We start from the raw sequence: 26,175 nt of genomic DNA on the forward strand, positions 1-26,175 counted from the left end.
TAGTATTCTAAAGGGGGAGGTGAACAGACAGAAGTTGAGCGATGTACTGTATTGTCACCAGTGTCATAGATAGAGAAAGAGCTAAAGTTCTGAAGAAAGAATATAGGAAGCTGGCTAGAAAGCTGCAAATCAGGAGCTCAAGTGCAGTAATCTTCAGATTGGTGCCTGTGCCACACCCCAATGAATATAAAAATAGGATAATTTGAGTGGGTGAGGAATTGGTGCGGGGGCTTGGTTACAAATTTTTTGCAGGGATCATTAGGATCTCTTCTGGGGAAGGTATGACCTAAAGAAAAGGGATGGGTTACACACTATATTTGCCAAGTGTTCAAATATGCTTGTGGGTATGTTTGCTAGAGTTGGGATAAATGGTTTATTCTCAGACTGGCAGTTGGTGACTAGTGGTGTTCTGCAGGGGTCGGTGTTGGGACCCCAACTCTTTACAATCTATATTAATGATTTGGAGAAGGGGACTAAGTGCAACGTATCGAAGTTTGCTGATGATACAAAGATGGGAGGGAGTGTAATGAGTGCGGAGGACATTGAAACCCTGCAGGGGGACATAGATAGGCTGAGTGATTGGGCAGACATTTGGCAGATGAAATATAATACTGACAAGTGTGAGGTCTTGCACTTTGGCAGGAAAAATAATAGAGCAAATTATTATCTAAATGGAGAGAAACTGGAAAGTGCTTCTGTGCAAAGGGATCTGGGGGTCCTGGTGCAGGAAACACAAAAAGTTAGTATGCAAGTGCAGCAGGTGGTCAAGAAGGCCAATGGAATGCTGGCTTTTATTGCTAGGGGGATGGAGTATAAGAACAGGGAGGTCTTACTGCAGTTGTACCGGGTATTGGTGAGACCACACCTGGAGTACTGCGTGCAGTTCTGGTGTCCATATTTAAGAAAGGACATACTGGCTCACGAGGCAATGCAGAGAAGGTTCACTAGGTTAATTCCGGGGATGGGTGGGTTGATGTATGATGAGAGGTTGAGTAGATTGGGACTCTACTCATTGGAGTTCCGAAGAATGAGAGGCGATCTTATTGAAACGTATAAGATTGTGAAGGGGCTTGATCGGGTGGATGCGGGGAGAATGTTCCCAATGATGGGTGAAACTAGGACTAGGGGGCATAATCTTAAAATAAGGGGATGCCGTTCCAGGACTAAGATACTAAGATGCGGAGAAATTTCTTCACTCAGAGGGTAGTGGGGCTGTGGAATTTACTGCCTCAGAGAGCTGTGGAAGCTACTACACTCAATAAATTCAAAACGGAGATAGACATTTTCCTGGATAAAAATGGCATTAGGGGATATGGTGAGCAAGCAGGTAAGTGGACATGAGGCTAGGTTTAGATCAGCCATGTGATCTCCTGGACCAGTTTTCGATAGCCTGGATGGGTCGGAGAGGAATTTTCCAGATTTTTTCTCCTCAATTGGCAACTCGTTTTTTTTTTCCCGGGTGATCACATGGGTTTGGGCGGGATGAATAGTAAAATAAAATGGGTGGCATGGTGCCCTGTTGGTTGGCACTGTTGCCTTGTGGGATTCGGTGAAAACTAGAGTTAAGATTAGATCAGCCATGATCTTGTTGAATGGCGGAGCAGGCTTGAGGGACCGATTGGCCTACTCCTGCTCCTATCTCTTATGTACTTATGTTCTTATGTTGGGCGGGGGGAGGGTTTTACAGTAATTTGGCAGGGGTGTGGGAACAAGAGTGACATGTCAGAGGATGGGGCAATGGTATACAAGCAGATGCAGTGTTCGGTGAGATAGACATGTGATAGGACAGAATATGCAGCCAGTGGGATTGGTTGCAGTATGCCTTTGTCTTTAATTTCAATGGTAGGTGCACCAGTTCAACCATTGGAAATGTGAGAATAGAGTAATAGGGAAGGAAATTGCAGGACAGGTTTCAAAAGTCTGCAGAACAAAAAAAAACCAGATAGAAAATATAGGAGTTCAACTTCTGATGCATAGAGACAAAATTCAAAAGGGTAATGCGTACAGGACTGAAATATATTATATTTGAATGCACACATTATCCAGAATAAGGTAGGTATCTTGTAGCACAGTTTGATTGGCAGGTATGATGTGTGGGAACCACTGTGACATGGATGAAAGATCTTAGTTGGGTGCTTAACATCCATGGATTCACATTGCTTCGAAGGGACAGTTAGGTAGGCAGAGGAGACATAGAATTGGAAGATGTAGCATTTTTGTGGGTAGTGCTAAGTAACTGTAAGGCTAAAAGGATCCTGTATAGAGACCTCAGAACAGTAGCCATGAAGTAGGATACAAATTACAATGATAGACAGAGAGACATGGAAAAAGGGCAACGTTATGATAGTCATGGGGGATTTTAATATGCAGTTAGATTGGGAACATCTGGTTGATTCTGGATCCCAAGAGAAGGAATACATGGAGTGCCAACAATTTGGATTTTAGAGCAGCTTGTGGCTGAGCCCATAAGGGAAAAGTAAATTTTGCATTAGTGGTCGTATAATGAAACAGATGTGATTAGAGAACTGAAGGAGCTCCATCAGTAGGCAATGATCAGAATATAATAGAATGCAACTTGCATTTTAAGAGCGAGAAGCGAACATAACATGTAAAAGTATTATAGTGGAATATATAGAATTATAGAGAGTAGCTGGTCAAAGTTGATTGAATGGGGCCACTAGCAAGGATGAAGGCAAGTCAGCAATGGCTTGAGATTCTGGTTGGAGCTTCTAAAGGGAGGATGAGTCAACCAAGGCTGACGAGGGAAGTAAAAGACAGGAAAAAAAACAGAAGAGTGGGCATATAGTATAGCAAGTAAAAGTGGAAACATAGAAGATTGGGAAGCTTTTACTAACCGAAAGCAAATAAACAAACAATGAAAAAAAAGATGAAAATTGAAGGTAAGCTGGCCAATAGTATAAAAGACGATACCAAAAGTTGTTCAATATATAAAGAGTAAAAGATATGTGAGTGTGGATATCAAACCACTGGAAAACGACCACTGGAGAGCTGGTAATGGAGGATGAAGCAATTTCATACCTAACAAGTATTTTGCATCAATCTGCGCTATGGAAGATGCCAGCAGTATGCCAGAAATTCGTGAGTGTCAGGGAACAAAAGTGAGTGTACTTGCTGTTAATAAGCAGAAGGTACATTGAGAAGCTGAAAGGTCTGAAGGTAGATACGTCATGTGGACCAGATGGACTACGCCCTTGGGTTCTGAAAGAGGTTGCTGAAAAGCAAATGAAGGCATTAGTAATGATCTTTCAATAATCATTGGATTCTGAACTGGTTCTGGAAGATGGGGAAATTGCAAATGTAAAGTATGGAGGGAGAAAAAAACCCAGTAATTTTCAGATGAGGTAACCTGACTTCATGTGGTTGGTAAGAAATGGGAGTTCATTATTAAGAAAAATGCTTCATTAGACCAAAAGACGTTAAAACATTCAGAGCAAAGTTAGACATTTTGTCCCATTAAATCTGCTCTGCCATTTCACCATGACTGAACTATTTCCCTCTCAATGCCATTCTCTTGCCTTCTGCCTGTAACCTTCTATGCCCTGACTCATCAAGAATCTATCAACCTCCACCTTAAACACACCCAGTGACCTAGCCTCCATAGCTGTATGTGACAGCAAACTTTATAGATTCACCATCCTTTGGCTAAAGATGTTCCACCTCATCACTGTTCTAAATGTACGTCCCTCTATTCTGAGGCTGTACCCTCTGGTCCAAGTCTCCCCAACATAGGAAACACCCTGTGCACATCTACACTATATTTGCCTTTCAACATTCAACAGGTTTCAATGTGACCCTTTCTTATATGTCAAAATTACGGTGAGCAAAAGCCCAGAGCAATCTATCCTCCTCATAGAATAAGATGTTCATTCCTGGAATAATTTTTGTGAACTTCCATTTAACCATCTCCAATATCACCACATCATTTCTTCAATAAAGGGAGCAAACAGGAGAAAATCTGCAGATTCTGGAAATCCAAAGCAACACACTCAAAATGATGAAGGAACTTAGCAGGCCAAGCAGCATCTATGGAAAAGAGTAAACAGTCAATATACATGCCTACACTGGAGAGGGGCAAGAGCAGGGTTTAATGGTTGTGGTCTATGGGAACCCCTGTTCTAGAGGAAATTCACGAAAATCATCCTGGGAATTGAAGTGTTTACATATGTAGAACATTTTATGGTTCAAGGCCTGTATTTCCTTCTCATTGAACCTACTGAATATTGAAAGGCCTATTTGGAGTGGTTCTGGAGAGGGTGTTTCCCATAGTGGAGGAGCCTAGGACTGGGGGGGGGGTCAAAATGCTTTTTAAGAGTCCACCCTCCTGAAGGATGCTTTCATGTAGTTCGCAGAGAATGAAATCATTGGACCATCGGGGGCTTTGGGAGTTTGTGATGGTTCCTCCATGTTTTGCAGGTCAAAGTGAGCATGGATAGCATTGAGCTCACCTGGAAGCAAAGCCCTGCTGTTGCCTAAGTCATTTGATTTAACTTTATATGAGGGGATAGTTTCCAAACCCAAACACAACTGTAAAGCATCCTTCACTAATTTAAGTTTAGTCCAGGAGATGGCTTTGAGGAGATCATATTTAGATGTCTTGTAAGTTTCTGGGGAAAGCTCTGAATAATTTTGTGGGAATACACTCATCTACAGCTGTTCTAATAAAGTCCATGACAATCATGGTGTATTCATTCAGATCCACAGATGAGTCCTTGAACATGACCCAGTCTACTGACTCAAACCAATCCTAGAGCAACTCCTCTGCCTCACACAAACATCTCTTTGTTGTCCTAATCTCAGGATTCTTGCTCTTTTGCCAAACTGATGCAGAAATGCAGAAGAAAAGTCTCTGGGAAAAAAACGATAACTTAAGTGAATATTTTGCACATTTGGATACCTGCATCTGTTGGGCAATTGCAACAGCACAAAATAAGGAACTATTTCCCAGCCCATTTCCTCATTTTGTTAACTGGCAATGTCAATTAAGATGGGGAATTAACCATTCACATTGTCAAAGATAAACTCATGTGGATCAGTCAGACATAGACTTGGCTGTAGTGATCAATACGGAATCAAGTGTTTTTGGAACCGTGGAAATTGAATAACAGCAGATGCAGTGGCTAACGACTTTCATGATTTTCAGTGGGCCGAAGGTTTATCCTTTTACCACCCACTGGATCACTTGGTCTTGCGTGTAATGTCAGGATTGGTCTCCTTTCGGATTAACAGCGTCACGGCGTGAACGTTCCTGACTCGACCCCACAGAGATCAGTCCTGGCACCTCTACTATTTAATGTTTACACAATCGACCAACCAACCTTTCCTAATACACGCAGGTTTATCTATGCAGACAACCTATGCATATCAACACAAGCTATCACCTTCCAAGAAGTTGAAGTACAACTTACAGCAGCCCTCAAAGCAATGAAGCAGTGTTATGAAAAGTGGTCTCTGAACCCAAATCCGTCAAAAACTAAAGTGTGTACATTCCCATCTGAGGAATTGAGAAGCAGCTCAGAAACTCAAGATCTTCTGGTGTGGGAAGGAGCTCGAATACCATCTGACTCCAACTTACCTGGGTGTGACACTGGATAGGATGCTCTCATTTGTCATCCACATCCAAAAACTCTGAGGGAAGTTGCGCAACTCTCTCTTGAAAAAATTAGCAGGCATGAAAAGGGGAGCCAATACTCACACACTTAGATCAACTGCCCTAGTACTCTGCTATGCACCCACAGAATACTGTGCACCTGTGTGGGGCAGATCAGCCCATACGAAGAAAATAGACCTGTTGCTTAACGAAGCTTCCCTGAATAATCACGGGCACACTGTGCCCCACACCCACTGACATCATTTACAGACTTGAAGGCATTGCTCCCCCAGAGAACCAAAGACACACTGCAACAAAAGTTTAAAAAGGTAAACAGAACTCAGATTCACGGCACCCACTACATCACCATGTGCCAGTTTCCAAATGCCTAAAATCGAGGAAAAACTTTGCTGCAGTGGATGAATTACCTCACGCCCCCAAACATACAGAATTGACCTCTGGCAACAAACAGAAGGCAGAACCCCACCAAACAATACAGTGCAAGACCCCACAGAAATGTTGCCAGACCCCGGGAGCACTGCTTGACAGAGGGAAGTGGTGCACTCTCAACAGTGCGAGAGCGGGAGTTTATGGGACAGGAGACAATATGGTGAAGTGGGGTTTAAAGACCAGCGAATCCTGTGAGTGTGGAGAAAAGGTGCAAAACATTGAACACGTTCTGTACAACTGCCCACTCTCACTCGATTTAGCTGTCACTGACCTGCTCAACGTCAACCAAATACCACGAGAGTGGCTGGCTGTCTGGTGCGACAAGCTATGATGATGAGCAGGGCCTGGAATATCACTCGATTGTGGAGGCCAAGTGTACTTAAAAGTGAAGCTGGGTAGGTTCTTGATGAGTAAGGGTGTCAAAGGTTACAGGGAGATGACTGGAGAACAGAATTGAGAGAGACCGTAAGTCAGCTGTGATGGAATGGCGCAGCAGACGAGATGGATCAAATGGTCTAAATCTTCTCCTATGTCTTATGGCTTTATGGATAGGCAGAAATGTTTCATAACTGCAGGTTTTCAGTTGAGGAAGTCCTCAGAATATATTTCAAACTTTGGTTAATCAACACTCTGTATCAGAGTTAGCAGAAACAGCTTTAAACTTCCATATTTAAGAGTATTATTTATGCATTCAAGAGTATTTCTTGATTTATTTTGAAAAAGAACTATGCAGTTCAGTTAACACTTTTTAAAAAGAAAATTGGCTTCAGACAATTAATAAACATTCTTTAATAAGATTTAGTTTACTTGGGAGTAATCAGACCTTATAAAAGTGAAAATTACTTAACAAATCATCTTTACATCAAATTGGAATTGGAGCGAAGAAGATCACAATTTATTCCCAAATACATTTACGGTCTTGGGGGACTCTGTGAAGTTCTTTTTTGGAAATACTAAAAGGCACAGGAGAAATTTGGATCATTGTGAAGCTGGTTCCTGGAACTTCTACCTTGCGTAAAATTGTAAACTCACACTGAATATTGGTCTAACTTTGAAAATCTTTTGTTATTGTAAATAACAAATCAAACACATTTGTGTTTACTTCAACCTAAAATCAACCATGAATGATGTATCTGGAGACAGTTTAAAATTACCAGATCACCACAATTCATTAATGAAGATGGAACCCAAAAAGATTGATATGTTCCTTTCATTATTTTATATTCTATCACTTACCATTACCTTGTGCATTTGATACCCTCCAGGGCATTTAAAATAATGAGGTGACAAGTCTAAACTCTTCCAAGGAAGGGCTTAGCGAACCTGGCACCAACTATGGAAAAGAGTAAACAGTCAAAGTTTCAGGCTGAGACCCTTCATTGGGACATTCCTTGATGAAGGCTCTCTGCCAATGTTCCCACTAAGGTGTGCACATGTGCATGCACATACATCTTTTGTTACCAGTGCTCAAAGGAATTTAAACTACGGTACACACAAAAGGTTGTCACCCTCTACCTTGTTGACAAGTGAAAAGATTGGTATTACCACCTGCTGTTGTATCGTACAGTATATGGGAAATAAGGCTCATTGATGTGTATTATTTTATTTTCTTTAAGCAATGAACAACAAGCTTATTATCCTTAAAATAGCTTCATGTTTATATCCACTTAAAAATTCAGTGCACGCATTTTGTTATCACTGAGCAAAAGATTGAACAACACAAGATTTTTGCACATACCAGTCATTACAAATTAGAGGGAACATTCCTCTCAGCTCAGAATGTTGACTGTTTACTCTTTTTCATAGATGCTGCCTGGCCTGCTGAGTTCCTCCAGCATTTTGTGTGTGTTGCTTGGATTTCCAACATTTGCAGATTTTCTCTTGTTCGTGATTCAACTAAACTCTTCCAAACACATTTTTGAGTTCAGTAATTTCCCATTTTCAGATTGTCCAAATTTGCTATTTCAAGCTGATTTTTCTTTGGCTCAAACACACTTAACATGAGTGATGTCTGAACCCTGAGCAGAAGAGGAAGAGGAAGCTCGCCTGCCCTGTGGTTTCACGAAAGACACTGTCACTTACAGTGCAGAGCCTGGGGGAACTCAGACTGTTGTATGTCACTGTGATCGGAGCTTCTATACACAATCTCTGGACTCCTTCACCAGTATCTTCCCAAAAGGTAGGCAACTTCACTGCAATATCACCTCAAGGAGAGTAGAGGTGTAAATGGGGTCAAACAACTGAACTCAATTTTAATTATCTTACACTGTTTGATACTTCATTCTTTCAGGCGCGCAGACTTGAGGTTGGTGCTTTGACAGGAAACTGATGTGTTGTGCGAGTACATGGAAGATCGAAAGCAGCAAGCTGGCTGTTGGCTGTGTGCTCAGAGAACCGATTTCTTTGGGCACAGAGCTCGGAAAAGGCGATGCAACGGTCATTTAACATCATAAATCGGCGAGTTGTTTGTTATGTCTTCTCTCTCGCCATGAAATAGGGACACCTTTTTTTCCCTTATTAGGTTGAGAGAGAGCCTGTGGTATATCGAATTACTGAGAGAATGAGTAGTGTTTGGGGTACTGCTAGTCTGTGTCTTTATTGATGCTTTACTGCACGTTTGAGTGCTTGTTGGGAGGTGCTGATGCTTTTTTTTGCTGGTGGGGAGGGGGGATCATTTTCTTGCTGCTGCTCATGCGTGGGAGGGGGAGCTGGGGGGCTCTTGGTTTCTAACAATTAAATGTCATTCATTCTTTGGGGCGCACATCTGTTTTTGTGGATGGTTGTGAAGAAGAATTTCAGGATGTGTATTGTATACATTTTTCTGACATTAAATGTATCTTTGAAACCTTTGAGATTGGCAGCTGTAATTCCAGAATTTCTTCAGTCAGATTGTGCAAGTGTGGAGAAAGCTGCTAACAAAAATGGCAGTGGGCAACAAGGAAGACCATCAAAGCATACAGTAGGACAGAAACCAGCTGGAAAAATAGGATGAAAGATGGCAGATGGGATTTAATGGGGTGTGTGAAGTGTTGCACTTTGGCAGGACAAATCAGGGTAGGTCTTAAACAGTGAACGGTAGGGCACTGAGGAATGTAATAAAATAAACGGATCTAGGCTGTCAAATTGATAATCCTAGAAAGTGTCTTTCCAGGTAGACAGGGTCCAAAAGAGAGCTGTTGGGACATTGGCCTTCGTAAATCCGAGTACTGGGTAGATAAATTGAGATGTTTTGTTGAAATTGTATAAGATGTAAGTGAGGACAAATTTGGTGTATTGGATGAGTTTTAGTCACCTACGTACTGGAAAGATCGAAAGATTTACAAGATTGAAAAGAATGCAGAGAAAATTTACAATAATGTTGCTGGGACATGAGGAATTGAGATATAAGGAAAAGTTGAATAAATTAGAGAGAGAGAGAGAGAGAGAGAGACTGAGACTGCTCGACAACAGAGATCTCCGAATATACATCCACCACAGCAATAATCCTGATGTTCCATCTCCCACAATGCCTCAAACAGCAACGCCAGCCTCGAATCAGTTGTCCACAGGACAGTGCAGGGCCGCACACCAGAGCGGCCATCTTCCAAGCCGCGCCTGGGGAATATGGAGTATGGTTGGCCAGTGGGTTCCAGGAATGGGAACTCATGCACTGTGAAAGAAAATGCAGTTTGAGTGTCACTTGCAGATCAGAACCCCAATAGAACCCCCACCAGCTTGAAAAGCAAAAAAAATGATATTAAAGAGAGGAATTAAGCTCTTTCCACAGAAAGCTCAAAGAGGCAGCCGCTTGGCACCATCTTAACTCTGTTCATATTTAACCCTTACATACTGCTTGGGTCAAATTTGACCGGTTTGACATTTGACAGCAGTAAAAACACCCTAAATGCCATTTTTTAGCTGAAATTTGATGACTTTTAAAGTGACCCAAAATGCGTAAAAATGAAAATATTTAAAAATTTTAAACTTTTCTACAGGTGCTACAAACTTTTGTACATTGAGGCTATTCCGAGTCAAATTTCACCCGTATCTATTGAAATGGATTTTAGATCTCTGAAACATTAATTAGAGATTAATCACCCATTTATTAATGTCAGATAGGCTATTTAAACATTCTAAATATATCTATGGTTCAAAATTTGGTATAGAAACTTGTTATGAGAGGATTCTTGGGCTGGGTCAAAATTGACCCGGACCATATCGTGAAGGTACAGAATCTGAACAGCTTGCCTGGGTTAAGAGTAGTTTGGAGAGATATGGAGGGCTGTGGTCTGAGTGCAGATAGATGGGAGTCTGCAGAAGATCAGGCTGGCTCAGACAAGATGGGCCCAAAGTCCTGTTTCTGCGTTGTAGTGCTCGAAGACTCTATTACAACAGAGCCCACAAAAGAGAATGTTTTTCTAATGTAATTGTGTTGAATCGATTCTAAAGTGCTCCGGGGTCAAGATTTTCAAAGTGTTATACACAATAAAATATCTGTCAATGACCAAAGTAGTAGATCTTTCCTTTTGCCAAATAATTCCAAGCCCCAGTTCCAGCCTCAAGCTTTCTGTCCTCAGGTGGAAATGACAAAAAAATTGAGAACTGAAAGCCAGTCTGGTTAATGGTGACTGTGAAACTGTTTTACTCGATGAGCTACTGCCACATGATTGGCAGATTAGATATTTGCATTAATAAACAAGTGTACAGGTGTACCTAATAAAGTGGCCACTGAGTGCATTAAACTTGAAGAACTCTTTGCCAAACTGTGTATCTCACTTGATGGTCTCGACAGTGAAACTCGGGCGGCTGACTCGTGCTGTCTGTGGGTTTGGGTGGGTTCCTGCTGCTCCGTCTAAAGCTCCATTTCATTTCTTGCAGGACACCCGAAAAATGAGGCTGAGGTTTCACTGCAGAACTTTGCCAGCTGGTTTAAAGTTTTATTTCTTTGTTTTACTTCTTCATCCTGTCTCCACACAAAGTAAGTGTTTTTTCTTCACTGATCACAACAACATTGTTTTATTATTGTCCATTGAAAATCACATCCCAGTGTCAAACTCACATTCTCCTCTAAGTCACTGAACATGCTGCTGTTTCACAATCCATCCTATTAATTACAGAGCTCCATCTCTGAGCTCCTCCCACCAGGACTCTTCCCTTCTGCACCAACACAGTTCCTATCACAGTCAGAAATTACATCCCGTGAGCACATTGTAGGGGGAAACTCTCCCTCTTTATCCTGCCCAGCCTGTCTGCAGACTTTGATATAGTTGTCCATAATATCTCCTCTAACAACTCCCCACCACAGTGTAGCCGGGTGGAACTGCTCTCACCTTGCCAATCCATTTGTAGCTTGAGGCTCACCTGCAATTTCTTCACTTCAACTCCTGTACAGTTTCCCCAGGCTCCCTCTGACAATATATCCTGGGACGCTCCTATTTCTCATCCTCATGCCACTCTTTGATGACCCCAAACAAAAACTGATTCTTGCTTCCACTAGTCAACTGTTGACACCACTTCAAGCTCGTCAACACCTGCCTCAAATCAGCCACTGTCTCCAAATAGGATGTGCGGTGTCCAATGCTGGATGAGTAAACAACACACACACACACACATCCAAAACAATGATAACTGTAACCATTGTTTTCAGTTCCCATCACAAAGGGTAGGGAGTTTGGAGATGAGGGAAGCTTAGGGGGCATTTAGGGAACAGCAAACACAACTCTATAAATATTCAGATAGTTTTAGGTATGGAGAGGACTGAATTTGGGGTAAATTGCTAATCAAAGAAAGGTTAATTCCAACAGAATTAGGCAGGAGCTTGGGTTCGTTGCTTGGGAGCAGCAGTTATTAGGTAAATCCATATCAGACAGTGGTTAAAGGCCAGCTGGTTTAATGTTCCTCCAAGAGGAAAAAAAAAATTGAAAATGGGAAGTTTAGGAAACATGAGGTGACAAGAGATATTTCAAATTTTGGCATAAAGGGAAAGGAAAACTATGTGAGGTTTAGGAAGTTGGAACAGGACTGGGCATTTGAAGAATATAAATGAAACAGGAAAGAACTTCCACAGGAAATCAAAAGGGTGATAAGACTCCATGAAATATATCTGGTGAATGGAATTAAAGAGAACATCAAAGAAATTTACATAACAGTAAGAACAACAGAGTAACAAGAATGAAGGTAACACCACTTACTGACTAAGGAGGAAACTTTTGCCTGGAGCTGATGAAAATGTACTTAGAGTAACAAAACGGAACCTGGATTGTACCAGAGTGCTTTGCTAATAGTGTTTGTGCAACATTCAGCAAATGGACATTGACTATATGACAAACTACAGAAAGGCAAGCAGATGCATTACTGGAAGTATGCCAAGTACACTGATTAAGCAGAAGTAGAGACTTGCACCCTGTCCTTGAACTGATGCACAGTAGCTCACACGTATGTATAAGGGAGTGAATATGCTGATGTTTCCTTCGAAGATATCACCGGCTCTTGTACAGTCCTACTCCTCCTTTTCTGCAAATAAAATAAATGGGCTTATGATTGATCCATTCTGAATTACTGTGTTATAAGATGCAGCAAGAAGGTGATTGACAGGCCAGGGAAATCTGCATCAGTCTTCACTGAGGAGAGGGACATAAAGGAAAATCAATCAGGGACGATATTGCTGATGTTCCCAGGCCTGAGATGTTTATCTTTTCAACAGCATGAAGGCAGATGATGCTCCAGGAACTGCTGGGCTCTTTCCCAGATTATTGAAGGAGTCAAGTAAGGGGGTTTCTGGGTCCTTGACTGAGATCTCTTTATCCATTTCAGCCATGCAAAGTCATAAAGGGCTTGAGAAAAGACAATGTTGCTCTCCACTTATTAAGGTTAATAGAGACAAAGCAGGAGGTTATAAGGCAGTGAACTTTACATCAGTGGTAAGGAAAATATTGGAGATTTTTTTTATGGAATGGGATCTCCACATATCTGGACCAGCACAGACTTATTAATAATAGTCAGTGTGGCTTTGCACTGGGAGGTTCATAACTTACAAACTATACAGTTATTTTCTGAGGAGGCAACGTGATTGATTAGGGTAAAGCAGTAGATGTTGCATATGTGGACTTCAGTAAACCTTTTAACAAAGATCCTCATGGTGGGTTGGTCTAGAATTTTAAGGCATGTGAGATCTGTGGAGCCTGGTAGATTGGATCTAAAACTGGTTTGTCCATGTAATACATAGGGCAGCTGAGGATAAACAGTAGTCAGAAGTGTTCCACACTGGGACCTCAAATGGTGATACTAAGTGGCAAATGTTTGCATGCACCTCAAATGGGAATCATGAAATATTCCTGTTTAGGAATACTACAGCTGAAATCAACAGTACAGCCATGGGTACTTCAAGAAGCAGCATTGTTTTAAGAAATTTAAAATGTCTATTTGTATTCAAAATCAAGGAACCTTAAACAACAGGGCTGAGAATGCATTTCCCCTTTAAGAAAATGGAAGCAGGGGCACGACGCCGGTCTACAAGTCCAATTGAAATACAAAAGCTATAGACTTGCACTCCTCACTATCCTGCTGGTGAATGGTTAGTCGCTGGAAAATAAAATTGACCTCACAACATTATTGCAGGACCAGAGGGACATCAGGGACTGCTATGTTATTTGCTTTATGTAAACGTGGCTATCCCAGTGCATTTCGGATTGCAGTGCTGCAGCCCAATGGCTTCACCATTCTCTGCAAAGACAGGACAGCTCAGTCTTCTAAAGGCAAAGGAGGTGGAGTATGCTTTATGATTAGCTCAACGTGGTGGACAAACATGGCATTCTGCCTCAGATTCTACTCACCCGATCTAGAACATCTAGCAGACAGTCATTTTACCTGTTGAGGGATTTTCACCCCATCACCCTGGTGGTTGCGTACCTCAGGCCAATGTCAGGCAGGCACGAGAGGAGCTGAGCTACCTAATCAACAGGCACCAGAGTCCCAGTGCTGAGGACCAAGAAAGTATGGTCAGGGAGATGAAGTAGTGCTTACAGAACTGTTTTGAGTCAGTGGACTGGGCAATACTCAGGACTTCATTTGTCAGTCTGAATGAAAACACCACAGATGTCACTGACTTCATCGAAACCTGTTTGGATGACTGTGTGCTTACAAGAACTTACTAAACATACCCAAACCAAAAGCTGTGGATGAACCAGGAGATTCAGTTCTGCTGAGAGCGAGATCCATGTCATTCAAGAACGGTGATCTAGAACTGTACAGGAAGTCCAGGTATGACCTAGGCAAGGCTGTTTTAAGAGGGAGTAAACAATTCTGACTGAGGCTAGCGATGGAATTGGATACACGTCAGCTCTGACAGGGTTTTCAGGCCTGTCCTACAAAGCAAAACCTAACTTCATGAATGGCTGTGATACGTCAGTCCCAGATGAGCGCAATGCTTTTTATGCATGCTTTGATAAGAGAAAAAATTACATCTGTGTGAATCTCTGAAAGCAACCAGTGACCTGTGATCGCTGCCTCAGAGGCCATCATCAAGACATCTTTTAAGAGGGTGAATCCTCACAAGACCTTAGACCCTGACAGTGTACCTGGAAATGCACTGAAAACTTATGACAACCAACAGATGGGGGTATTCAAGGACATCTTGAATCTCTCACTGCCGCAATCAGGTGTTCCAATCTACTTCAAAAGGGCGACAGTCATACCGGTGCCCAAGAAGAACAGAGCACACTGCCTCAATGGCTATCATCCCATTGCACTCACATCTGCTGTTTTGAGGGACTAGTCGTGGACAAAATCACATTGGCAGAATTTCATTTGTGAAGAGAAAGCGTACAGGAGCGAGATAGGTTGACGGGTTGAGTTGTATTGCAGCAGCAACCTTGTACCTCATCAATAAAACCAAGGATTAAATTTGGCATTGTGGAATTGAGGGAGGGGAAGTCGAGGGAGACAAAATAGTCCTCATAGAGGGATCTGCCAACAATGGTCCTAACATCGGCAAATTTAGAGATGGCATTTGAGCTGTGACTAGCCATACAATCATGGATGTAGAAAGAGTAGAGCATTGGGCTAAGCATTTATCCTTGAGGTGCACCAGTGCTGATTATCAGCAAGGAATATATGTTATTTCCAATCCACACAGACTGTGGTCCCCCAGTGAGGAAGTGAAGGATACAGTGTAAAAGTGAACTATTTCAAGTTCCAGGGTGTCAACATCTCTGTGGATCTATCCTGGGCCCTCCATATTGATCAACTACAAAGAAGGATGTCAGTGGGATAAATCATTAGGAATTTGAGAGGAATTAGTTCTTCAACAAAGACACACAAGTTTATACAAATGTACTGTGGAAAGCATTTTAAGTGGTTGTATCATCTTCTGATATGGAGGGAGCCACTGCACAAGATAAAAAAAAGCTACAGAAAGTGATAAACCTGGCCTGCTCCATCACGGACACTAGCCTCTCCAACATCCGGGACACCCACCAAAAGCAATTTCTCAGGAAGGCAGCACCCATCAGTGAGGACCCTCATCATCCAGGACATGCCCCCTTCTTATTGCTACCATCAAGGAGGAGGTACGGGAGCTGAAAGAAACACACTCAGTGTTTCAGGAACAGATTCTTCCCCATGCCATCAGATTTCTGAATGGACAATGAACCCACAAACACTACCTCAGTATTTTCCCCTCTCTATTTGCACTACTTACTTATTTTTATACATATACATATTGTATTTTTTTATTATTTTGCATTACAAGTTACTGCTGCCACTCCAAATTTCATGACATGTTGCAGAGATATTAAATGTATATGAGAATTTATACACTAAATGCCATTCTACTCTTTGATGTGCTGATTTACAGAAGGATGCAAGTCCATATCCCCTTTGAGATAGCAGCACATATAGATAGGGTTGTAATGGAACTTGGACCCTGTCAGACAGCATGCTTGTCTTCATCACTCGGATGTTCAGTGTAAAAGTTGGCAGGTCAGCTATGTAAATCTTTGGTTGAGGAATTTTGGTGACCATATTTCAGGAAGGGTAAAGGAGCAGATTTCTTCTGTCTCAGGTCTTTCTTGATGAGGGTTATGGGTACAGTGTGTACAGGATCCACCTGATCCCTATACATCTCAAGATACCTGGCACAGGGTAGAGCAGGTGGAGACCTAGCACAACCATCTCCCACCTCAGTCTGTCTTCCACTCACTCTTCTCATGTCATGAAATATCTCTAGGTATACCAGACAGACATTTTCACAGGCTGTGCCTGCCTCACTGAAGTTTCCGTAGAAGATCAATGAAGAATGGAAAGAAATGAACTTTAACATTAATAACCTACATGGGATGAAGGGAATGTGTCTTAAATATTCATTAATTGGTTGTCCTTCCTTTTTCAACAGGAAACATAAATCAGATTTATTTCTTGGATATCAAAGATAACATTGAGCTAAAAGGACTAGACAGTCCTGGGAATGGCCAATTTGTCTGGGAATGGAAACCACACTCAGGGCAGCACACCCACCTGTTGGGGAAATTCCACAGAGGCAATTCAGGAAGGTGGAATGGCCGCTGGAACAATAAATGGAGAAGCAGTGACTTCCAACAGGAACTGAGTTTGGATAATCGTAATGTTGGTCTGATAATTAAAATACCCAAATTTAAATTTGCGGGATTGTTCACTTTGACTCAAACACAGCCGACAAATCAAATCCTGAGACAATATGAATTATTTGGAATCAAAGGTGAGTGGTTCAGATAAGGATCTCTGTTTCTCTGCAAATATTTTCCCGTATAATGATGAGCAATCATGAGATTTCCTTTGTCCAGTGAAGAGTGAATCAACCATTAAAACAAAGGTTCTTGATCTCTGTTTGTGAAATTTTTGAGAGGAGCAAATATCATTTGCTTATTTCATCAGGAATATAAGGAAAGAAAGCAACAAACACGAAGTGCTGGGTAGAGGGAGGAACAACAGCTGGTGGGTGATAAATGAATCCACGTGAGGGAGGAGAGTGGGTACGTGGGGAAGGGAGGGAATGATGTGAGAAGCTGGGCTGTGATGGGTGGAAGAGGCAAAGGGCTGAAGCAGAAAGAAGTGATAGAAGAAAATCGTGGGTCATGGAATAAGGTGGAGGAGGTGAGAAATGAGGGAGAAGGGTGAGGGAAAAGAGACTGAGAAGGGCCCTGTTGTCTGGGAATGGAAACCACTCGCATGTCAGGACACCTGGAAACTAAGCCCTTTCCAAAGAACAGACAGGGCCCGGTGGAACAGGGGGGTCATACTGGAGAAGCAGACACTTGTACCACAGATGGATCTGGATTCTGGCACCATTAATCTGAGAATAAGAAAATACAAATTTGAATTTGCAGGATTATCCACTTTGATTCAAACACAGCCAAGGAAACACATTCAGGAATAATATGAAAGTTTTGGCATTAAAGATTTCCATGCAAACCTGTTTTCATGGTTTCCATGAAATCATGTTTCCATGCAAATAATTAGAGTAAATCTCCCACTGAAGTGACTAAGAGAAAAATCATTTGTTCACTGCTTCTAACATAAAAATGGTTTGTCAATTTGATGCAAGAACAGGAAGACAAGGAATTTACCCCAGAGTGAGTATTATGGTCTGTTCACTGTCATGCTGTAATATGGACTGAAATGTGTGATGAAATATGTTGATGACTTGTTATAAATCTCGGCACAGTGGGTCTGGGGTGAGACTGGACACTGAAATTGCTGATCAGTGTAACCCAGAGAACCATGTCAATTAGATCAATGAAGAAGTCCATTGTCCATGGAACTTGGACCCTGTCAGACAATTCACTCCATGAGGGCAGTGGAAGGAGAAATATCAAAGACAAAGGGACAGATATATTAATTCATTTGTATCCAAAACTCGTTCGACTTCTTGAATCAAAATTGCCATGCTGAGTCTGCAAGGTTACACCAGAAGTGACACAGCAAAGAGTGAGAATTTCCCTGCGGGAAATGTGAACAAGTTAAGGACTTCCACCCCAACCCTTCATTTTCAAACGAGAAACTCCGGGACTTGCTTACATTTCCTGGAGGTGAACACAAAGTACACTGCAGATGTACTGACAAAGGTTACAGGACATCCAGTCCTGATGAAGGGTCTTGGCCTGAAATGTTGACTGCTCATTTCAACGGATGCTGTCCGACCTGCTGAGTTCATCCAACTTGTTTGTATGTCCTGGAGGTGAATGTGCTTGGTCTCCCCATCGCTGTACTCCACACTGACACTCAGGGTGTAGCAGGAATACGTTGATATTCCCCGGCACTGACAGTGGGAAAACTGCTGACGATCATGGTGCCTGGTTGGAGCTGGTGCAGGATCCGTGAGGTCACTCATTTCCCTGGGGTATTTACAGAGGTGAGGAGGAAAGGGAGGACAGAAGGAAATTACTTGATTCTGTGAGTTTTTGTTCAGACACATTTGTTAATTTTAGATGTGTTTTCAAATGATATTTTATGTTAAATACTAAATAAATGAAAATATATGTTCATTTATTATTAATATACATAGTTGCTACCATTCAGCAACATTTCAATAGTTGGCAGTTTCAGCAGAGGACAAACCTGGGAGTGTGACTCTGCCTCCTGTGGATAATTCTCCACAGTTGTGCAGGCGGGTTTAGTTTGTCCAATCTATATGACACTGTGTGCATACATCTACTGATGCTTCTGGACACATGATCAGTGATGTTCCTGGAATCATCGGGTGTTTCGGGTCTTTCAACATCATACACCCTTCTCCAGGAGACCCAGCTGGAGCTGATCAGACCCCAGCTTGTGTCCAGATGGCTAGCTACGCATGACTCCATGGCTCCCCTCTCTTGAGCCACAGTCACCTTGAGGCTCTCCCTGTTGAATCAGTGGTACTGCAGTTGGCTCTCCTCTTCCTCTCTCCCTCGATGCCCAAATTGCTGTAGGCTCTGGCTAAGGAATGGGCTGCGAATCCCCTACAACCAACTTCCACTGGGAGACACCTCACTCTCCATCCAGCCTGCTGGCAGTTGCTGACCAGTCCTGCATACTTAGATAGCTTCCTTTCAAAGGCCTCTTCCAAGTGATCTTCCCATGGGACTGTGAGCTCCAGCAACACCACCTACTTCGTAGACTCAGACACAAGGACAATGTCTGGTCACAGGGTGGTGGCTGCGATATGGTCGGGGAACCTCAGCTGCCTTTCGAGGTCCACCAACAGCTGCCAGTCTCTTGCAGAGGTCAGGGTACTTCCTGATGTTCTTTTGGCGGGTATTGGCTGCTCCCCAGCTCTTACAAAGGCAATGGTCTGCTTGAAGGGTTGGGACCAGTTCGCCCACTCCACTCCTGCACTGATGGCTTTGGCGATGGTCTTCAGGACCTGATCATGCCTCCATCGGTCCCATCCCTCACCAAATGCCCTTGTGCAGCCGCTGAGGATGTGCTCCAGGGTTCCTTGCTTGGGACACAGTGGGCATGCTGATGACCCTGCTTTGCCCCATGTGTGCAGGTTTGATGGGCTTGGAAGTACATCGTACACTGCCTGGATGAGAAATCAGATGCAGTGCGGCTCAGCTTTCCACAGCTCAGCCCAGGTCACTTTTTTCTCCACCGCATCCTCCCATCTTGTCCAAGCTCCCTGTTGCTTCATTCCCACCGCCTTGCACAAGATTATTCAATTAGACCATGCAGCACATATGACATAGCCAATTGGCTCTAGCATACTTCAGTCAACCTTTGTCCTCATAGATCTAACCCAGGTGAGTGTGGGACCCTGGGGAATCAGAGCAGAGAGTGTGAGCTGCAAACTCCCTCAGAACAACCCAGACTAATCCAGGCTGAGGACCAGCGATGAGACCGGTACATTTTCCTTGTAATAAGGTAATCCTGGTAAAACAGTCGCTACATTTCCAGTGCACCCTCCTCTGGTGAGATTCCATCACCTGCCCACTGGGCTGTTGACAGCCACAAACCCCCTCAAACGGTGTGTCCCTGAGATAAACTCTGACACTCCAGTGGGTTTGGGGAAAGGTCCCTGGCTCTGCTCTGCCTCACTAACCCAGGTTGAGCTGGGCCGAGTTACAATGGCCCTGCTGTGCTATTCCATGACTTGGATGGACACATACTGCAGGACTGCCGAGAACTGATCATCCTGATGACAAAACATAAAATGCTGGAAAACTCAGCTGATCAGGCAGTACTTGTTGAAAGGGGAACAACTAAAGACACCAGTCAAACACAAATCATCAGAATAGTTTCTATTTCAGATTTCTAACATCTGCAGTTTTTCCTTGATGGTCACATCCTGAGTTCAGTTTGAGCCTAATCATTGGACTGTACACATCATCACTTACTCTGAATCTCATTGGTCTGTTTCTCACAGTGGAGGCGAGTCCACAGAGACCTGTGGAGGGCAGTGACGTCACCCTCAGCTGTACCATCTCCAGACTCCCAGATACTGTCAGTCTCCGCTGGAAACCAGTGGGCTCATCCCAGCAGAACAGGAGAAACACTGATCAGATCCGGCTGAATAACACTGTCTATCTGATGGTCCAACATGTTACAGTGGAGGATGGGAAGTTGTATCAATGTGAAGTGCGAGAAAACGGAAACATTGTTCTCACAAGCAAAGCAGATTTTACTGTAGACATGTGTAAGTATTGTTACAAAATATTGGATACTAAAATTGCACATGTATCGTAAGTGGTTAATGTAAAGTTGAGAGCGAACCCCTTAAAATCAGGGGAAGAGGGAGAGCAGTGGATTGCTGAGTGCGAATGGCAGAGCAATGGACGGGAAGTATGGGAATAAAGGGAAATTTGTTAGAGGATGCAATGAGAGAGGAGGAAGGCAGCGCTGGTGATCAGGGAGAAGTGACAGAGTCTGAGTGTGGGGCCTCCCTCCCCATTCATTCTCCTCACTAATCTCCCCCCTGACAATTATCCAGAAGAAGCAGAAGAAATGCTACAACTGCCCACTACCTCCTCTCTCACCTCCATCCATGCCCCCAAACTCTCCTTCCTGGTGAGGCAACACTTCACCTGCAGACTTGTTGGCATCGACCACTGTAGCTCTCAATGTGACCTCCTTTGACTTACTGGGACCGCTTTGTCTTTGCTCCATCTGCAACCAATAGAATTTCCTTTTCACCAAATTTCAATGACAATCGATACTCTCATTGTCCATGGTCTGTTGGTCTTTGGTCCATGGCCTCCTCTACTGCCACGATGAAACTACTCTCAGGGTGGAGGATCAATACCACATATTCCATCCGGGTAGCACCAATCTGATGGCATGAACATCAATTTTCCTAACATCTGGTAATTTCCCCTCCCATTCCCTCTTTTTACCATTTCCCACTCTAAACCACTCTTACCTCTTATCTTCTCTGCACATGCCGCTCACCTCCCCTTGCTGTCCATCCTCCTTCCATTTCTCCCATGGTCCAAACCCCTCTCTCATTGCATTTCATCCTTTTGACTTTTTCTCCTATCACCTCCCAGCTTCTTATTCCAATTCCATTTGAACCTTGAACAGCTGAACAAAACACAAATACATTTCATAAAATTGTTGCTGAGAATTTTTCCTCATTGTCTCTGAAAACAGGCTGTTATAAATTCAATTGTGTTCTCCACTGTCTCTCTGATACAGATTTATATCAGGAGCATTACACCCTTTATCGTCCCAGCACAGATTACAGTGAATTCCACCTGGTTTGCTATTCTCGTTATGTTAAGTACTTTACTGCTGTGTGGAACTGGAAGTCACATCACCAACAGGACCACCAAAAACAAATAGCATCTGTAAAATATTCTGAGCCCATCAACGTCAGCCGCACCGACTTTGGGAATCGACTGGTGACCTTAGTGGAACAATTCGACCGCAAGAATTTCAGTGTGATGATTGCCCCGGTTTTGTTTGGAGATGCTGGAGTTTACACATGTTCTCTGGAATCAACTGCATTTCTGACCATTGAGTTAATCACAGTGAAAGGTAGGAGACAGAATGTTGGAGCTGCTTTTACCAATTAAGTCATTGTTTAAAATGTAAATGACCTGCTTGTTTCCACAGTCACAGCTGAACCGTCTGATACAGTGACTGAGGGAGACACCGTTACCCTGAACTGCTCTGTGTCTGATGTCACTGCATCAACTAGACTGGTTTGGATCAATGGAGACGGTGAAACTGTTGGAGAAAAAACACTGAATGGGGAAGAGAATTCACTAAGTCTGATCATACAGAAAGCTGAGAGAGGCAGAGGAAAATGGACGTGTGGTGTGTTTGATCAAGACAGGCTCCGGATTATCATCCCATATTATCAGGAGCTCAGTGGTGAGTTACTGTGGTTTTGCTACTCATATTGAGAAACATGATCACAGTTTGTGTCATTAATTGCTCTATTTGCAGTGACCCACCCCCCCCCCCCCCCCCACTCCCCACTTCAAATCCTGTATGGGATGCTTTCCTGTGGGGCTATTTGATCCTAATACGTTTGTGGTCCAAATATTGTTTGGAAGTGAAGACAGAGGCATAAATCTTGTTGCCTTTGATCATTTCATTAAACATTACAAGAACAAAGGAAATGAATGCAGAAATTTGGTGAGAGACGAAGAGGAAAAGCAAAGAGCAGGGAAAGAGAAACTAAGGAAAAAGGAGAGCAAACAAAGGAGATCTGTACAATATCTCCTTACTTTTAGGAATAAGGCTATTACATTGGCAATTCTCCATTCCCTCAGTACCTCTGCAGAATCTAATGATCTTTTCTCCACGCGATCTGTCCAGTACATTGCATAATATGAATCCCTCGATCCATACTGATGACCAAGGGCATTGACAGCACTAATGTTGACATAAAGATTACCAAAGAGGTTTATCAAGATGGGGCCTGGATTAGATAGCATGAGCTTTAAGGAGAGGTTGGGTTAGGGTTATAACTGTCTTTGAAAACAAAATGTTTCCAGAAAAATACAGAGAAAACTTTAACCACTGAATCATCTTTAAGGAACCCCACCACCCAGGACTTGTAATCTTCACACTGTTACCATCAGGAAGGAAGTACAGAAGTCTAAACACACACATTCTGATTCAGGAACAGCTTCTTCCCCTCTGCCATCCAACTTCTAAATTCACTTGAAACCTTCAGGTTCTGTCGGCTGCGGAAGTCTAGGGAAGACAAGCTTTCGCCCCACCAAACGTGTGAGATTGAGGTGTAAGCTCAGCTGAGAAACCCTGTTTGGGTGGATGCTGCGTGATGTGTTCCCCTGTTACAAATCAGTACCACGAAATAACAGACAGTACACCATATACAATTAAACAATTTAGCTTCATAATTGTTAATTTGACTAAAGGGTTATTAGTAAAGAAAAACCAAAAAGGACCCATTTTAATGAAACAGTCTAATGTGCACAAGTTAGAGCTCACAGATTCCCCTTCGCCAATCCTCCATCAAATTTCCCGCGCTTCATTGAATCCCGGCCCCAGTCCAAGTCCACTCCTAAGATCTGCCCTCTCCTGCATCTTCTCTCTCCATCTTCCGCTGAACAAAAGCCCCAGATCACCTCAGTGTCAGGCATACAGCACAAACACACACTCCCTTCATTGGATGGCTCACATTCCAAAGCACCCATTATCTCTAACCATAACCCAAACTCTGCTTCTACAGAAAGACCACTACATTAGCAGTGAAACCTTTCCTAGGGTATTACCTCACTACTATTTTATCTCTCTTTTCCACTACTTATTTTAATTTCATCTATTTAATAGACATATATATATATATTTCATGTAACTCAGTATTTTTCTCTATATTTATTCATCATGTATTTCATGGTACTGCTGCCATAAAGTTAATGAATTTCATTAATGTGCTTGTGTTATTAAACCTGATTCTGATTCTGGAAAACTCACCTAACAATTACGTTTATGTTGGTAATTATATAAAAATCAAATGAACATAACAAAGTTAAACTACAAGAAAGATAACAATTCCACAGCCCAATTCAACAGGGTTGTAATACGGATCCTGGGATAATTCTGTGTCCCTAAATTCAATCTTGAAACGTCTTTTTCCCTGCATCACTGATTCTCTTGGGTGGCTCACAGAGTCAGGACAATATTGGGTAATGGCAGGTAAATGGAGACTTTCCATTGGATTCCTGGACCAGGCCCACTGCCACTATCACCACACACCTCATTGAGCCCATGCTGACTAATGCTGATCACATGCCAGACATTAACGGTAAGGTCCTAAAGGTGACAGGTGACTGGGCAACAGACAACATGGTGTAGAGTCTCCACCCCAAACAATGTAAGGCAGTTAAAAGCTCTTAAATTTAAATGACAACTATTTTAAAAAGAATCAAAGGTTAGATTAGAGAGTGATACTTGATTTAGTGTTGTGACTCTGAATGAGACTGGAGTATCAATGTAAAATGGCTTTGTTCTGCATGACAAGAGGCATTTTGAGAAATTGTCAAAGGAATCTCACTGAACTCACTGTACATTGGTATCTTCCACTCCTTAAGCACCAAAATAATAGCATGTGATTAACCATAGTTTTAATGGCTATAATTATGTAGTTTCATTCAACAAAAGAGATGAAAGGGTTAACATATCAGGAGCATTCGATGGCTCTGAGTCTGTACTCGCTGGAGTTCGGCAGAAAGAGGAGAGATCTCATTGAAACCTTCCGAATATTCAAAGTCTAAACAGATTGGTCAGTTAGAGGATGTTTGCACTCGTGGGGCAGTCTCAGACCAGAGGGAACAGTTTCATGATAGGACACCCCCTTATAACAGGGATGAGGAAGAGTTTCTTTAGCCAAAGTGTAATGAATCTGTGGAATTCATTGCCATATCAAGCTATGCAGACCAAGTATTGGGATATTTAAATCCGAAGTCGATTAAGGCCATAAAATGTTACAGGAAAAGTCATGAGAATGGGGTTAATATGGAAAGTAGGTCCACCATTATATGGAGAAGATTTGGTGGGTCAAATTCTGTACCAATGTCTTATGCTGTTATTATGGTCATATTTGTTTGTATGCAAGCTTTGTGTAGAAATGCATGTGTACAATGGATGAAAATCTCCACTGACAATGTACTTTGAATATTCTGACCTGTGAACAATGTGATGCTTCTAAGGACAAAGTGCCAGATATTCAAAGCATAGTTTTTTCATCATTGCATTGAAGGATGGCTCCCTCTGCAGACAATAGTGTGTAATCAAATGACAATCGTTGTGCTGGATGGACCATTGGTTCTTATTTGTATTAACTAGTCCACATTACAGTGGACGAGATGCTGAGCAGCTTTAAACATATGAAGGTAGATAAGTCTCCAGGGCCTGATCTAGTATATCCAAAGACACTGATGGAAGCTAGAGAGGGAATTGCAGAGCCACTATTGAGGTAAATGCTTCAGTGTTAGTGATGGGTGAAATGCCAGACGATTGGATGGTGGGTAATATTGCCCTTTATTTCAGATGGGCTGCAAAGCAAAAGCTAGGAAATGTAGAGCAGTAAGCTTAACATCTTCCTTATACAAGTTACTGGAGAGGCTCTGAGTGACAAGGTTTAAGTGTAATTGAAAAGACAGGGATTGATTAGGGAGTGTCAATATACCACTACATTTGATAGATCATGTCTCAATAATCTGAGTAAGGTTTGAATTAATAATCAAGAAAGATGGATGAGAGTATGTCGATGTGGTCTATAATGAACTGCATGAAAGCCATGGTCAACTGTGGTACAGCACTTAAAACCGACCTCTGGATAGTATATGCTTGGGTACCACTATCCTCTGCATCCTGTTATCCTGACAATTATTTTTCCAACTTTTCAAGGCATCTCGAATCCCTTCTGAACTTGCCTGTCATGTGGGACATTGTGAAAGCCTTATCAAAATCTGTGTGAACCTCTCCTTCATTGCAGCCCTAGTCAATTTTCTTAGTCATCTCCTTTTAATTACCTTACTTTATTGCTTGTTTTGAAGCATTATTCTGTTTAAAAAGTACTGGATAAACCAGAAAGGTTTATATGAATTTCAGGAACTGTAATCAGTTCATCGGCTCTTGGCAAAGAGTACTGTGCTCCAATGTTTGTAGAGCAGTTGAATTGGTTTATTATTGTTTAATGAGAGTTA

General features: G+C 42.4%; 1 protein-coding gene across 1 annotated transcript in view; it reads left to right on the plus strand.

Moving 5' to 3' along the window:
* The first annotated feature begins 8,153 nt into the window (after positions 1-8,153).
* Positions 8,154-26,175, plus strand: part of LOC140739246 (uncharacterized) — a 42,934-nt gene continuing 24,912 nt past the window's right edge. Inside the window, exons 1-6 of the mRNA XM_073067374.1 lie at positions 8,154-8,237; positions 10,916-11,015; positions 16,428-16,769; positions 20,418-20,687; positions 21,686-22,027; positions 22,106-22,366. Coding sequence (XP_072923475.1) covers positions 10,928-11,015; positions 16,428-16,769; positions 20,418-20,687; positions 21,686-22,027; positions 22,106-22,366 — 1,303 coding nt within the window. The 5' untranslated portion in view covers positions 8,154-8,237; positions 10,916-10,927. The remainder of the gene's footprint in view (positions 8,238-10,915; positions 11,016-16,427; positions 16,770-20,417; positions 20,688-21,685; positions 22,028-22,105; positions 22,367-26,175) is intronic.

Source organism: Hemitrygon akajei, chromosome 15, assembly GCF_048418815.1.
Source record: "Hemitrygon akajei chromosome 15, sHemAka1.3, whole genome shotgun sequence".
Taxonomy (NCBI): Eukaryota; Metazoa; Chordata; class Chondrichthyes; order Myliobatiformes; family Dasyatidae; genus Hemitrygon; species Hemitrygon akajei.